A 12,987-nucleotide genomic window follows, 5' to 3' on the forward strand; every position below is an offset into this window, starting at 1 on the left:
TGCTGTGCCCCTGAGCTACATCCCTGGGCCCAGAAAGGGTCATTTCTTAGAATGTTATTAATGCCTATAATATTTACCCACAGAGAACTTTTTCCCCTTGGGCTTTATAGAAAAAAAGAATAATTGTTATTAGAAATAAAACTATAAAAAGTCTTTTAAAACATATAAAGGCGGGCTATTATAAGTTAAATAATTATTAAATTTAATATTGTTATAAAATCTAAAATTTGTACATATATAACTGTTTTTAGTAATAATCTATTAATCAGCAGTTGAGTAATACAAATGTACTGTTACATATTATATGATAAAAATGAATAAAAGATTCAAGAAGCAAAAACAGAATGCAATCAAACTACTTAACACTAATTTCTCATTTTTTACCCTTAGTAATAGAGAAACTATCAAAAATCAAAATGAATTTTGAATTCATCACCTATCTTTATTAGGCAGATTCAAATAAAGACTCACCAGGACAGAATATATGTGTAGACAGCGATAAACAGGAGAGAAATCCACCAAATCTTGGGCTCCAGGTACCTGAAAGCACAAAATTATCACAAAAAAAATTTTAAATAAGACTATAAAAAACAATGACATTCATTTTTACTGTAAATGCGTTTTTCTTTAAGGCCAGGTCTAGCTTCTAGATGGAAAATACAAAACAAAAGGCCACTATGCCCCCCAAAACCTAGTTCTGTTACTGTAGGCATGTTAGTGATAAGCTGTGAAGATATATTCCATGGCCCAGACAAGCTCACTACCACAGAGAGGAGAAGGTAGACAAATGGCACTGGTCCTTTATCTGCCTATAGAGATACATCTTGGGCCATGGAGTGATAAAAAGAAAATACAAAGAATTATGTTCTACTTCTAACATATATGTTATATTACATTTAAAAAACTAAGTTTCAGTGGCCTAAAACAAAATTCCCTACTCAAGATGAATTAAGTGACCTGCTAGTCATCTTCTGAAGAGCGTAAGAATTAGAGAATACTTAAATAACCATGTAATCAAAATACAGAAATACATTGGAAAGAAGGGACATTTCATGTAAAAACTAAAATAATGAATAGAAAAATCAAATCTAGAATTAAAACCAGAGATTGTAATATAAATAAAGGATGCTGATTAAACTTAGACATAAAGGGAAAGTAAAACAAAAATCACACCAGGTAGAGAACTGGAATCAAGTTGCAGCACTAAAACTAATTTGTTATGTGACCTGACAATAACTAAGTCACAATTTACTTCGGCTTAAATTTTCTTAAGGCGATTGATAGTTGAAGTTCGTCGAGTCAACAAAAACAAAAGGTTACATAGAAAATACATGTTAAACAAACAATATGGAACAAAATAGGAAAAGAAAAACATTCATAAAAAATAAAGATCTAGCAGAAGTTTTTACTGTAATGCTGGAAGCTATATGGTTTATCTGAATATAAGCAGCAGGCAAGTCTAAATTCAGTGAGGCTGATTCATGATTTCAAAGTCAGTCAGCTTTTTTTATTTCATACAGTAAACCTCCTGTCTTCTTGGAGACATGCCTTCTCTAATCAAGATGCTTTCTTATTGAAATCTATTCATTCAACCATACAACGCTTACTTCCTTTCCCTCAGAAAACCATTACGGCTCAGTAAGTATTGCTTCAAATTTATTCACTATTGTGCTCCTCTGCTTCACTATATAAAGGCAAAGATGAATTTCTATATTTAAGTACTTTATCATGTTATACACTCTATAAGTGAGCAAAACAAACCTTTATGTGAATCTAAAGATTGCTAAAAGTCCTTTCCCATGCCCCAAGAATAACTGTATTTAAAAGGAATCAATCAGTAATCATTTAGGTAAGATTATTTGAAATGATCACAAGGCTGAAACTCCTTTGACTGCAAAGTTGAAATCTGCAGGAAGTTTATCTTACCAAATAAACCACAGCCTATTTTTTATCTTGCCAAAAAACCCAGGGAATTTCTTTTAACTTGCCAGAAAACCAGAGGCAACAGCTAAGTAAACTCAATCTCAAAAACAATAGAAACACATTTAAAAATTATACTCCAGATAGTATTTAAATAACAGTTAACTATATATGATATGAAAAAAGATAAGAGGAAATAAGTGATATTTTAAAAGTTTGAACTATATAGGAAACAGTTTTTTCTTTTATTTAGAATTAGCCTTTATATGTATTATAAATACATATTTATAAAAAGTTAAACTTTTTGCCTAATTTTGATTAACAAATTCAATTATATTTTGTAGTATATGTTTTTCTTCATATGGTTTATTTTGTTTTACTTTGTCTCATAGCCATGGTTTCACTCAAAAGGAAAACTCTTATAGCCATTGCTGACAGCCTTGGTCTTTTCCCATAGCAGACCTACCCTCACTGAACGAACACCCCATACTAAGGGACAGGTCCCGAAAAATCTGTGACAAATAAGTTAACAAACCCCTTAACAAGGAAAGATGTTTGGTTAATAATGGGCTGGGACTGGTTTATCCCAGAAAACTTTAAAAAGAGAAAGAAATATGTAGATGGGTAACAAAGGTGTTTTCCACATTACCAACAAATATTTACAATCAAATTTATTTTTGGTGAGGCTGTTTGACATTACTGTATCAGCTTCAAACTCTTTATAAAGGGTTCTTATGTGTAAGTGTTGGTTCTACTATGTCTTATCCTCTACAACTTTTATCTAGTTAGTTCTCCAAGTATAAGACTCCCTGATTTGAAAGCTGTACAAAAAGATCAAGGCAAACACTGAAAAAGCAAAATGGAGTGTCAGCTCGCAATCTTTGCCCCTATCCCCAAACAGGCGAATATTTAGAAATCATTTTCCTTCATGCTCCCCTCTGTGAGAAACACTAGGAATGAGCGCTGTGAGGAACCAAGAAGAATACTGTGAGGATAAAGGTATGTAAAGTATGTACTGACTCATGTTGCTTTGAGCTAGATGTGTTTTCTCTACTTTACTAATGAAAAAGAATCACTTACATCTACGGAAAGGCAAAAAGAGAAGAGCAACACACTGTACGTGATGGAATCCTACATGAATGCAAGAGTAAAAATGCATTTTCCAAAATCTAAACAAATGGAAGCAGGGAAGAATACTAGAACAAAAGGCACTTTTTCCAGACTCATAATCAAAACAATAGGTCAGTTTAAAAACCCACATTTTACTCTCTATTTAAAACATTAACTTTCTATCCAAGCTTTCTATCCTCCTTCTCCTCTTTGGCCCTCTCTTTCCCTTCAAGTTGCAAAGAATGATTAAAGCAGGTTTAGGTTTCAATAGGGAGGGGTCCAAGGACACTTTCCTAAGCTAACAATGACTGTCTCTAATGGTTTCTGTCTCCTAACAAAAGCCATGACTCCTTCTTTATCAGCCTCATCTAATTTTTCCTTTCCAAAGTAAATAACACAGCCTTTGCATTTTACACATGTCCAAATTTGACAAATCATTATCGACTGAGACTATAGCTGATAAGAGATAACTTTGTGGTAGGACATTGTCATTTCCTCTCATAGGGCTTTCTTTCTGAGAGACAGAAACATGATTAAAATAGTTAAACATTTCCTCTGCCTGGCAGTCAGGAACTCAAGATACTGGAGTCTGTATTTTTCTAGTTCAAATAGATCTATGAATACACCAACAATCACTATAAACAGTACATTTAAGATAACCCTGCTTTTTTAACTAGTTGTTTTCCTTCTAAGAGATCACATGAAATAATTTCATCACCAAGGACAGCAGCTGCCTAATTCCCTTAATAGTCTGAGTGAAGTGCATTGGTGCCTTTTGCCAGCTCAAACCACTAGGTTTTTAGGAGGATAGAATGGTAATATTTTAGATTCCACACCTAGGATCTGTGCCTCAGAACATATTCTATCATACCGATTAAGTGAACATGTGTATTTTTAGATAAATAATAAGTTATTAAAGAAGTTGGGGTGACTGAATCAGAGTATTCAGGAGTACATATCATGGAGGCAAGTAGTACATTCTTCTACAATTTTATATTTGCATATTCATCACAAATCTTATGCCCATTAAATAACAATTTATATGATGATCTACTTCAATACAATGATTGCTATATCTGTTTGATAAATATTAACAGCTTCTGTCAAAGCGATACTTCCTAATTTTTGTCTGTGGAATATTGGCTACACCAGCTTTCACATGTTACTATATAGATGACCAAAAAGAGTCTGGAGACAGGAAGATACTAAGTAAGAAAAGCATATTTATGGATATGATTGATAAAAGAACAAAATACACAGATTCAAAATAGGCATGGGAATATTAGGTGATCAGCAAAAAAGAATTACAAACATTTCTGATTGTGAAAATTCTTACAAAATAACACATCAGAATCTAACTTCAATGGTAGAAGGGTAGAATTCATTTGGACATAAGCTTTTATGGAGCTAGACTAAACACCATAGCCATACCAACAAACTAGAAAGCCTGTAATTCTAAATAACTAGAATTAGCGAAAGTGTGAAGATTTTCTAAGCCTTGCAGCATTTAATAATACACTTGCCAGACCTTTATCCTAAAAAGTACAAAATTTTCTATAGAGCTTCTCACATATTAGGATCCTTGCTGAGAAATATCTAAAGAAAATATCACTTAATTTACTCAAGCCTTTGTAATAAGCACAAAAAAAAAAAAAAAACAGACAAATCACCAGTTCTGCTTACTGAGCAATAAAAAAAAAGTATAAATAAATAAATAAATAGCAAGCTGGGGATACAGCTCAACAGCACAGCACTTGCCTGGCAAGCACAAGATAGTGAGTTCAATCCTCAGTACAAAAAAGAAACAAAAAACTATAACCAAATGCACAGGATAGTCCCTCTGGATTTCTCTGCTTAAAGCCAAACACCATTAACAAAAAAATAAATCAGTCATTTTTTAAGCAGAACCCACTATATGCTAAGTCACTATAATATGTGAGACCAAAAAAAAAAAGGACATTTAGCAATAAATATGATATTAAATATAAAGGCTGGGGATGTAGCTTAGTGGTAGAGCATTACCTAACATATATACAGAAAAACGTAAGGGGGGCAAAAGTAGGCAGAAAAAAGCTTACTAGTATTGGTAAAAAAAAAAAAAAAAAAAAAAAAAGTAATATTCCTAATAGTAACAGAATTTACAATAAGATTTACAAAAACTGAAGAATTAAAAGACTTCAATTCATGAGTGTGTGAGTGTGTGTGTGTGTGTGTGTGTGTGTATTCCCACAATTATGAGGTAATTTAACTTTATCAACAGTATCAAGGATACAAATTATAACAATACAGAGGGTTGGGAATATAGCTCAGCGGCACAGTGCCTACCTAGCAAGTACAAGGTCCTAAGTTTGATTCCTGGTACAAAAAACAAATAAACAAACAAAAACTGTACAAAGATAACATTTCTCCTCTATGAGACTTGCAAATATTTAAAAGCTTAAAATGTAGTCTATTAAAGGGTAAAGGAAAAAGCACCTCACACATTGGGAGGGTGGGAATGAGCTGTAGAAAATAACATATAGAAGGAAATTAGACTTTATCAAATTTATACAAGTATTTATCCTTTGACCTAATAATCTTGCCTTTAGAAAACTATTCTGAGAAAACATCTGCAACTATATGGAAAAATATTCTCAGGTTTGTCTTTTTATTGAGTAAGTATTAAGGCATTTTATACATCATAAAATTCAATTTCTAGGGAACAATTTTTTAAGTTTGATAATAAGCTAGTTTTCATTAAGAATACAAGTGAAATACTCAAAGCCTACAGAGGTTAATGAGTATCAGGAATAAATAAAGCAGGCCAGCATTTTAAGTTGTATTCTTTGTATATTGTTATACTTTGTATATGAAATATCTAGGACTACTACTCATTTTTACAAAGCACTGTGTTCTCTATAATATAAGCCAAGAATGGCAGTGTATATCTGTAATCCCAGCAATCTGGGAGGCTGAGACAAGAGAATTTCAAATTGACACCTAACTTGGTCAACTGAGAGATACTCTGACTCAAAAAAAAAAAAAAAAAAAGAAAAGAAAAGAAAATCTGGTGATGCAGCTCAGTATAAAGGAGCTGGGTTCAACAACCAATACTGAAAAAATTACATATTAGTGTTCTACTGTACAAATACAGCTGCTGGTATGTAGAAACAGCAGGGATTTGTGGCTTAGTGAGGTATACCATACCATTGGTAGCAATCTTGCTATTCAAGGCCAGTCCAATACTAAAACTAAGAAGCTAAGAAATTAAGTTAGAAAACCAGATTTTCAATTTCTATGACATTTTATTTTTAAGACTGGATCTTGCTTCAGGCTGGTCTTGAACTTACTATGTAGCCCAGGCTTGAGACAAACTTACGAATCTCCTACCTTAGGGTCCTAAGGGAGGGGATTATATGTGTGTATAACCACACCTGGATTTTATTGGCCTTTAAGAGTTTATTTGGACTGTAAATGTCTCCTCAAAGCACATATGCTAAAGCTTTGGTCACCAGCCTGTGGGCTTAAGAAGATAGCAAAACTCTTAGGAGGTAAGAGCCAGCAGTGTTAGTTTACTGAAAGTGGATCATTAAAGGTGATATTGTGACTCTGGATCCTTTCTCTGTCTTCTGCCTTACAGCACATTAAAGTTCAAAAAGTTAAGTTTATCGAGGGGTAAATTAAAGAATTTCATGAATTTCTGAAATTTCATGCAGAATTTTTTCTGAGTGAATATACAACAGATACATTTTACTAAAGAAAGATTTCATATATTTTCATCAAACTCTAAAGTAATACATGACTCCAAAATAGGTTAAGAACACTGCCATATAGGATTTTATGTCACAGTTACCATCTTCATAGATTATAAGTCAGACTACTCCAAAAACTATGCTGCTCTAACTGAGGACTGTTGAAGAATGACAAGAATGAAGGTCAGAACGTCACAGTGGGTCACGAAAGACCTTATCTGAAGAATTTATTCACACCATGCAAGAACTATGCCAAGAAACCAGTTTGGAGACATCTAAATAAATAATGCTCTACATGAGGTTCAAGATTAAGAATGTGCACTTGAAGAAGATTCAAACTGAGAAGTAAATAAATACAAGGTAGGATTTTTTTTAAAGATGGGATGCCATTAGATGACAGTGAAATGTTGAATTCTTGTTGCAAAAGCTTAATCAGCAAGTCCCTAATACAAATTGCTTGATTAGGGATATGGGATAATTTTAAAATATTAACTACTAAATACATTCTTATAATACAATTCCAGTTTGATGGGGGAGGGAGGTTAGACAGCATCTTGTATTCAGTTCAGGGTGGCCTTGAACTCATTATGTATCCCAGGTTGGCCTCAAACTTGAGACAACTCTCCTGCCTCAGCCTCCCAAAAGCTAGAATTACAGGTGTGCATCATCATGCATGGCTTGATTTTTTTTTAACCTAAAGAAATATAAGAATAGCCACACTGACAATAGTAATATACAACAGTAATCAACAAGGAAGAGCAATGAAAATAAGACAAAAAGGAACATTCATTAATCACGTTTAATGAAACAGACACCTTTACTATCTTTACTTAGCAGATGAAGATGACACCTAAAATTAGAAAGCTATAGAGTGACAAGTTCTTGAGCATAGGTTTTGAACTGAGAACACAACAGAAAAGATAGTATAAGGGCCAAGGATGAAGAAGTAACAGTGAAATCTGTTTTTATCTGGCCATACCTTAAAGCCACATCTTTTATTGGTCTCCAGTGACTGTTCAAGTTTCTGCAGAGCTCCCTTAGACTTTTGGTCTCTGGGTCAAGGAACTCTAGTCTTCCTTTTAGGTTCTAGTCAGTACAGAATCAAAGACTTTAGCAGATTGCAAACACTTGCAACCTTCTAAAAAATGTAAGAGTATATTTAAAATCTAAATTCTTTCAAAAGAATCAAAATGCAAATTATCTTCACATATCTTCAGTTTCATTAAATTAGGATTCATTTGGATCCAAGATATTTAACAAGCAGTTCACAGAAAATTATTATATTAAAAAACTCACATCTCAAATGTACTACATTTAAAAATGGTCTCACTTCCCCAGTTCATATATCAGTTACCTCTTCATCTTCCTCATCTTCAACATCCAGAATTCCTGAATCCTGTTCAGACTTGGGGCTAGTGCTTTCCATCTCTGTATCAAAGATCGTATATGCATCTTTCTTAGATTTTCTCTTGCTACCTATTCTGGGCTGTTGCAAGACGATATTATCCAGGTTTCGTTGTTGCTGAGCCTAGGACAAATAAACACATACATAGACACACCAAAAAAGAAACAAAATAAATAAAACAATTAAGTTGTCAGAGAACTTTTAACATTCATCAAATGAGTATCTCAAATATTCAACAAAACTCCTTAATATGCACTTGCTGTTTGCTGTATATACATATGTATTATGTATGTATGTATGTGTGTATATATGTATGTATGTATGTGTTTTAGGGAGACAGAGTATTGCTGGCTGGCCTTGAACTCACTATGTAATCCAAACTGCCCTAGAACTTGTGGCAATCCTGCTTCTGCCTTCCCAGTGGAGATTACAGTTATGCGCCACCCCAACTGGCAAAATATAAGCTTTTAGTCCCAGAAACATCCTAACATATATACTTTAACCTCAAAGTTTTCCCACTTTAATACACTTTCCAAGTTAAAACATACTTGTAAGATTTTTCAAATATATCTGCTTAATCACCACAAAATGAAATGTATCCATTTGCAACTAAGTAACTAAAACTAGTGCAAAAGCCTAATATTTAACTCTTACAAGAAAATAACATATTGAAACCATACTACTTGAAGGAGAAGAGGAGACACTTGGAGTTAATTTTGATAAATTAAAGTTTAGGACACATAAAAACAGTAATGTAGATATATCAAACTGATAAAATGTGATCAAGAGGATCAACTATCTTAAGAGACTTTTGAAGCCCTATAATGTTCTCATTCATTAGTTGGAATGGTTTGATTCTGAGTTGTTTGATTTTATTGTCTGTGATGGTATGAACAGCTATTTTGAAGAAAACAAGACATTATAATAGCAACTGCTGATTTAATATCATCTATTATCATGAAGTCCCACCAAGCTTTTATTATTCTGTCTCCATCAGTTTTATAATGTTGTATCTTATTGGATTTTATTACATGTGATAGTATAAACAAAAATTTTTATGGACAAGGAGATAATATAGTAACCACTGTTCATTTTCTGTTAGTTGGTTCTGAATACCCTGTAATACTTTCATTCTCTGGAATGGTTTTATAATGTTTTGTTATGTTTGATACTATAGTGTATGAAGGTATACTCAAATATTTCAAGGAAAGAGACACTGTGGTAGCTACTGTTAGGTCGGGTTGTCTTGTGGTGAAACACTATGTTGCTTAAATTGTTCTGTTCTGTCCTGTTTTGTTATGTCCTCTTTTATCTTAATCTTTTTTTTAATAAAAAAGAGAGACTTCTCCCTGTAGTATAATTAGAACTAACAGTTTAAACAAGAGCTTATGACTGTCACTTATGGGAAAAAGAAATAAAGAGTTTCTTCTTTTGAACTTATACAGGACAGGAAGTATGACTGCTTGGCCTAACAAAATTGACTGAAATTATGCTATGTTTTCAACAGACAAAAAGAGGTGTTACTATTCAAAATCAACAACAGAAGTGTTTAACCACACATTTCAGCTGGAAATGACTTTAGTCACCACTCAGAAACCTGAAGTAAAGACAAAGGATTTTTTTCAAAGTCACAACACGAGTGAGAAGCAATTCCAAAGCTTAGAGTATGATTTCGTAAATCCCAGATCAGTCCACTAACCAACAGTCCCTCCTAAAACCATGACAAAACACTTTCCAAACTAAGGTTCTATGGCCAAATCAATGGAAAAAACCGCATACCATATAGCTTTGTTGTAGATATACAATATATATTAACACAAAATAAAAGCTGATTGTAGTACTATTTTAAAGAAATTTATTTAATTTGGTTAAATCCAGCATATTCCAAAGTATTTCCCAATGGAACTTCTCCCCTCTGCTGAATCTCCTTATCTGTCTCTGTCTCTCTGTTTCTCTCTCTCTCTTGCTCTCTCTTCTCTCTCACACACATGCCAAGAAACAAAACTTGAACATATTTCCTATCAAAATATATTTCCTTAATCAATATATATTATTCCTCCTCAGTAACAAGTAGGAATTTGCTCAAAAGAAAAATCAGGGTCTTTAAATTTTTACAATGAGACTGAGGAATTCAAGATAAATATTAAATTCAAGAAGTCAGTTCAGGCACTAGTCAAATGCAACAATTTATTAGGACACAGAGAAACTTAAAACTATGCAAAGAAGTTTCTGCCAAGAAAATGAAAAGAATCTGCATTCCAGAGATTTGAATCAATGGACAAACTTGTTTCTCAGCACATTATCCATTGATATTTTGACTTAACTCATATAAAATACATGACCTCAGTAACAAACACAAAAGAAACTACTCTAAAACATTAAATTCAGGGTTGTATATTAAGACACATATACTATCCAAGTACTGTATTATACTTGAGGTCCCAAATTAAATAGCATACTCTTTAATAATATTAACCTCAAAGGTAAGATGTTCTTCCCCACCTATATCTAATGCCAACCCGAGCAAAATCAAGAATTCTAGACAGTATAAGGGAAGAGCAAACTTCAAAAGCTTTCATATTTCAAAAGCAAACACTCAACTAAAGAGTGATCACTTACTCCTTAAGCTCTACCTTCTTTTAGTAGCCAGCCTACATTACACAACCAAACCCTTACATAAGTAGGTCTTTTCTTCCTAAACCCAAGTCTATTATTTTTCTTTCACAATCAATAAAATACTGACAGTGTATCAAAAGCAACCAAGAGGAACCATACTGCATACTGTTGTTTAAACTTCAAATGATAAAAATCTAAAAAGTATTCCATGGAAGTAATTTCAGATTTGCTATGATTTTTTTTTTCTTTTTTCAATTGACATCTGGTGTTCCTATAAATTTAGAAGACTGAAAAATAGTTTGGGCTAAATCTGCAAATTGACCTACTGAGTACTTTGCTAGAAATGAAAGTATTTCAAGCTGTATTCTAAAGATCTGTCAGAGTCTGAAGTCTCTGTCAGAACTATCAAGAGTTCCCCAACTGTAAAAGAGTACTCAGAGAAGATAAAGTAGAAACTAGCCAACTTGGAAATATCGAAGTTCAGATAGAACAATAAAATAAACACTTTGATATTATCATTATGAATATAAATGAAATTACTATCTATTGAAAAATGTGTCTTGTGAGATTTGTAGGAAGTGGCAAAGGTTAAATGTAAATATATAAATGCACATAGCATAGGTTAAAATGAAAAAGTGACATTACAATGCATGACAAATACCTAATAAAATCCCTTCAGAGGCCTTTTTAACATGCTCTTCAGTTTCCCTTGGACCACATATTCCCTGCCTTACAGACAATGCTCAAAATAATGTGCCACAGAAGCAGGTGATTTCTGCTGTCTGTGTTGGATAGAGTGAGAAGAGTACAAAACCAAAAAGGAACACAAGGACATTAGGAAGCATTTCTTTAATATTTTCTTTGTTGTATGTTGTATTTGTACACGATTTTCATGTTTTACCACCTTTTCTTTGTCTTTCATATTTATTATTCTGATTTCCTCATATTTAGAAATTGCATAACAGTTCTCTCAGAGTTCTCCCTCTTGTCTGACACTTTCTCCTCTCCAGATATACACTAACATATCTCACATCTCCTATTATTATTGTATTTTCTACTATCCCCATAATGACAAAATATCCAAATGGAAATAATTCCCTTCTTACTACAATGCCCCTGCCAATTATAGCCAATGGATTTATCATGTAAATCAGGCATGAGAAAAACTGTATGGTTGGGAAGAAAGAATTAAACAAGCACCAAGTCCATACTCTATAATCTATTGTTTAGATTCTACCATAATGAAAGCTGAACTAATTTTCCAATGTAGTTATCAATATTCCCCAACGAATATTCCACTTGGATCAGACTCTACCTACTAATCCTACCTCTATATCTTATGCCATTTCTCTATCTGATGACTTCCTTCTGTCTAAAACCAGTGTTTCCTCCAAAACTCAATGAAAACTCTTTCTTTATGAAGCCTATTCTTACTGTCTAGCTCATATGGTGTGTTTCTAAGTACCATCATTTTCATTCAAATAAGTACTGAATATATCTGCTTGGTATCAGGCATTATGAGTACATAAGAAATACTAATTAGGCATGGTGGGCATGCCTCTAATCCCAGCATTCTGAGAGGCTGAAGCAGAAGGATTGCAAGCAAGAAAATATCTCAAAATAAAAATTTAACAACAAAATAGGAAGATGTTGGGATGTAGCTCAGCATAAAGGTCTTGGGTTCACTACCCAGAGTGATCTATGAACTTTGTACATACTATTACTGGAAGCAAATAGGCAAATAACTACTGTAATTCAATGTGATGAATATAAAAACGCAAATAAATAAAGAGGACAGTGACTGCATAAAGGAGGAAAGTAGTCAGATCTGCTTGGAGTGGTTTCAGGAAAGACTTCACAGAGGAAATGATACCAAATGGAATCCTTAAAAGACAAATATAAGCTGGGCATGTTGGCATATGCCTATAATCCCATCAGTTGAGAGGCTGAAGCAAGTTGCCATGAGCTGGAGGCCAGCCTACATTACACAGTGAGTTCAAGGGCAGCCTGAACGGCAAAGTGAGACCTTGTCACAAAAAAAAGTCCAAACAAAGATAAATAGAAAAGGTAACCATTGAAAAACAAATAAACAGCATGATAAAGGACCACATGTGAAAACATATTATCCACCAAGTAATGGTAAGTAACTTTGTGCAATTACAATAGAGCAAAAGGTTATAAAGAATTAACAAAGACACAAAGTTA

At 33.3% G+C, this 12,987-nt stretch overlaps 1 protein-coding gene across 2 annotated transcripts in view; it reads right to left on the bottom strand.

The window, feature by feature from the left end:
* Positions 1 to 12,987, bottom strand: part of Exoc6b (exocyst complex component 6B) — a 541,291-nt gene that overhangs the window by 311,475 nt on the left and 216,829 nt on the right. For both annotated transcript variants that reach the window (XM_003469003.5, XM_063230357.1), the window contains 2 exons: positions 8,116 to 8,289; positions 472 to 540 (listed from right to left, as the gene is read on the bottom strand). In XM_003469003.5, coding sequence (XP_003469051.1) covers positions 472 to 540; positions 8,116 to 8,289 — 243 coding nt within the window. The remainder of the gene's footprint in view (positions 1 to 471; positions 541 to 8,115; positions 8,290 to 12,987) is intronic.

Source organism: Cavia porcellus, unplaced genomic scaffold (genome assembly GCF_034190915.1).
Source record: "Cavia porcellus strain 051 isolate PalLab524CR breed Dunkin Hartley unplaced genomic scaffold, mCavPor4.1 scaffold_18, whole genome shotgun sequence".
NCBI classification, from domain to species: domain Eukaryota; kingdom Metazoa; phylum Chordata; class Mammalia; order Rodentia; family Caviidae; genus Cavia; species Cavia porcellus.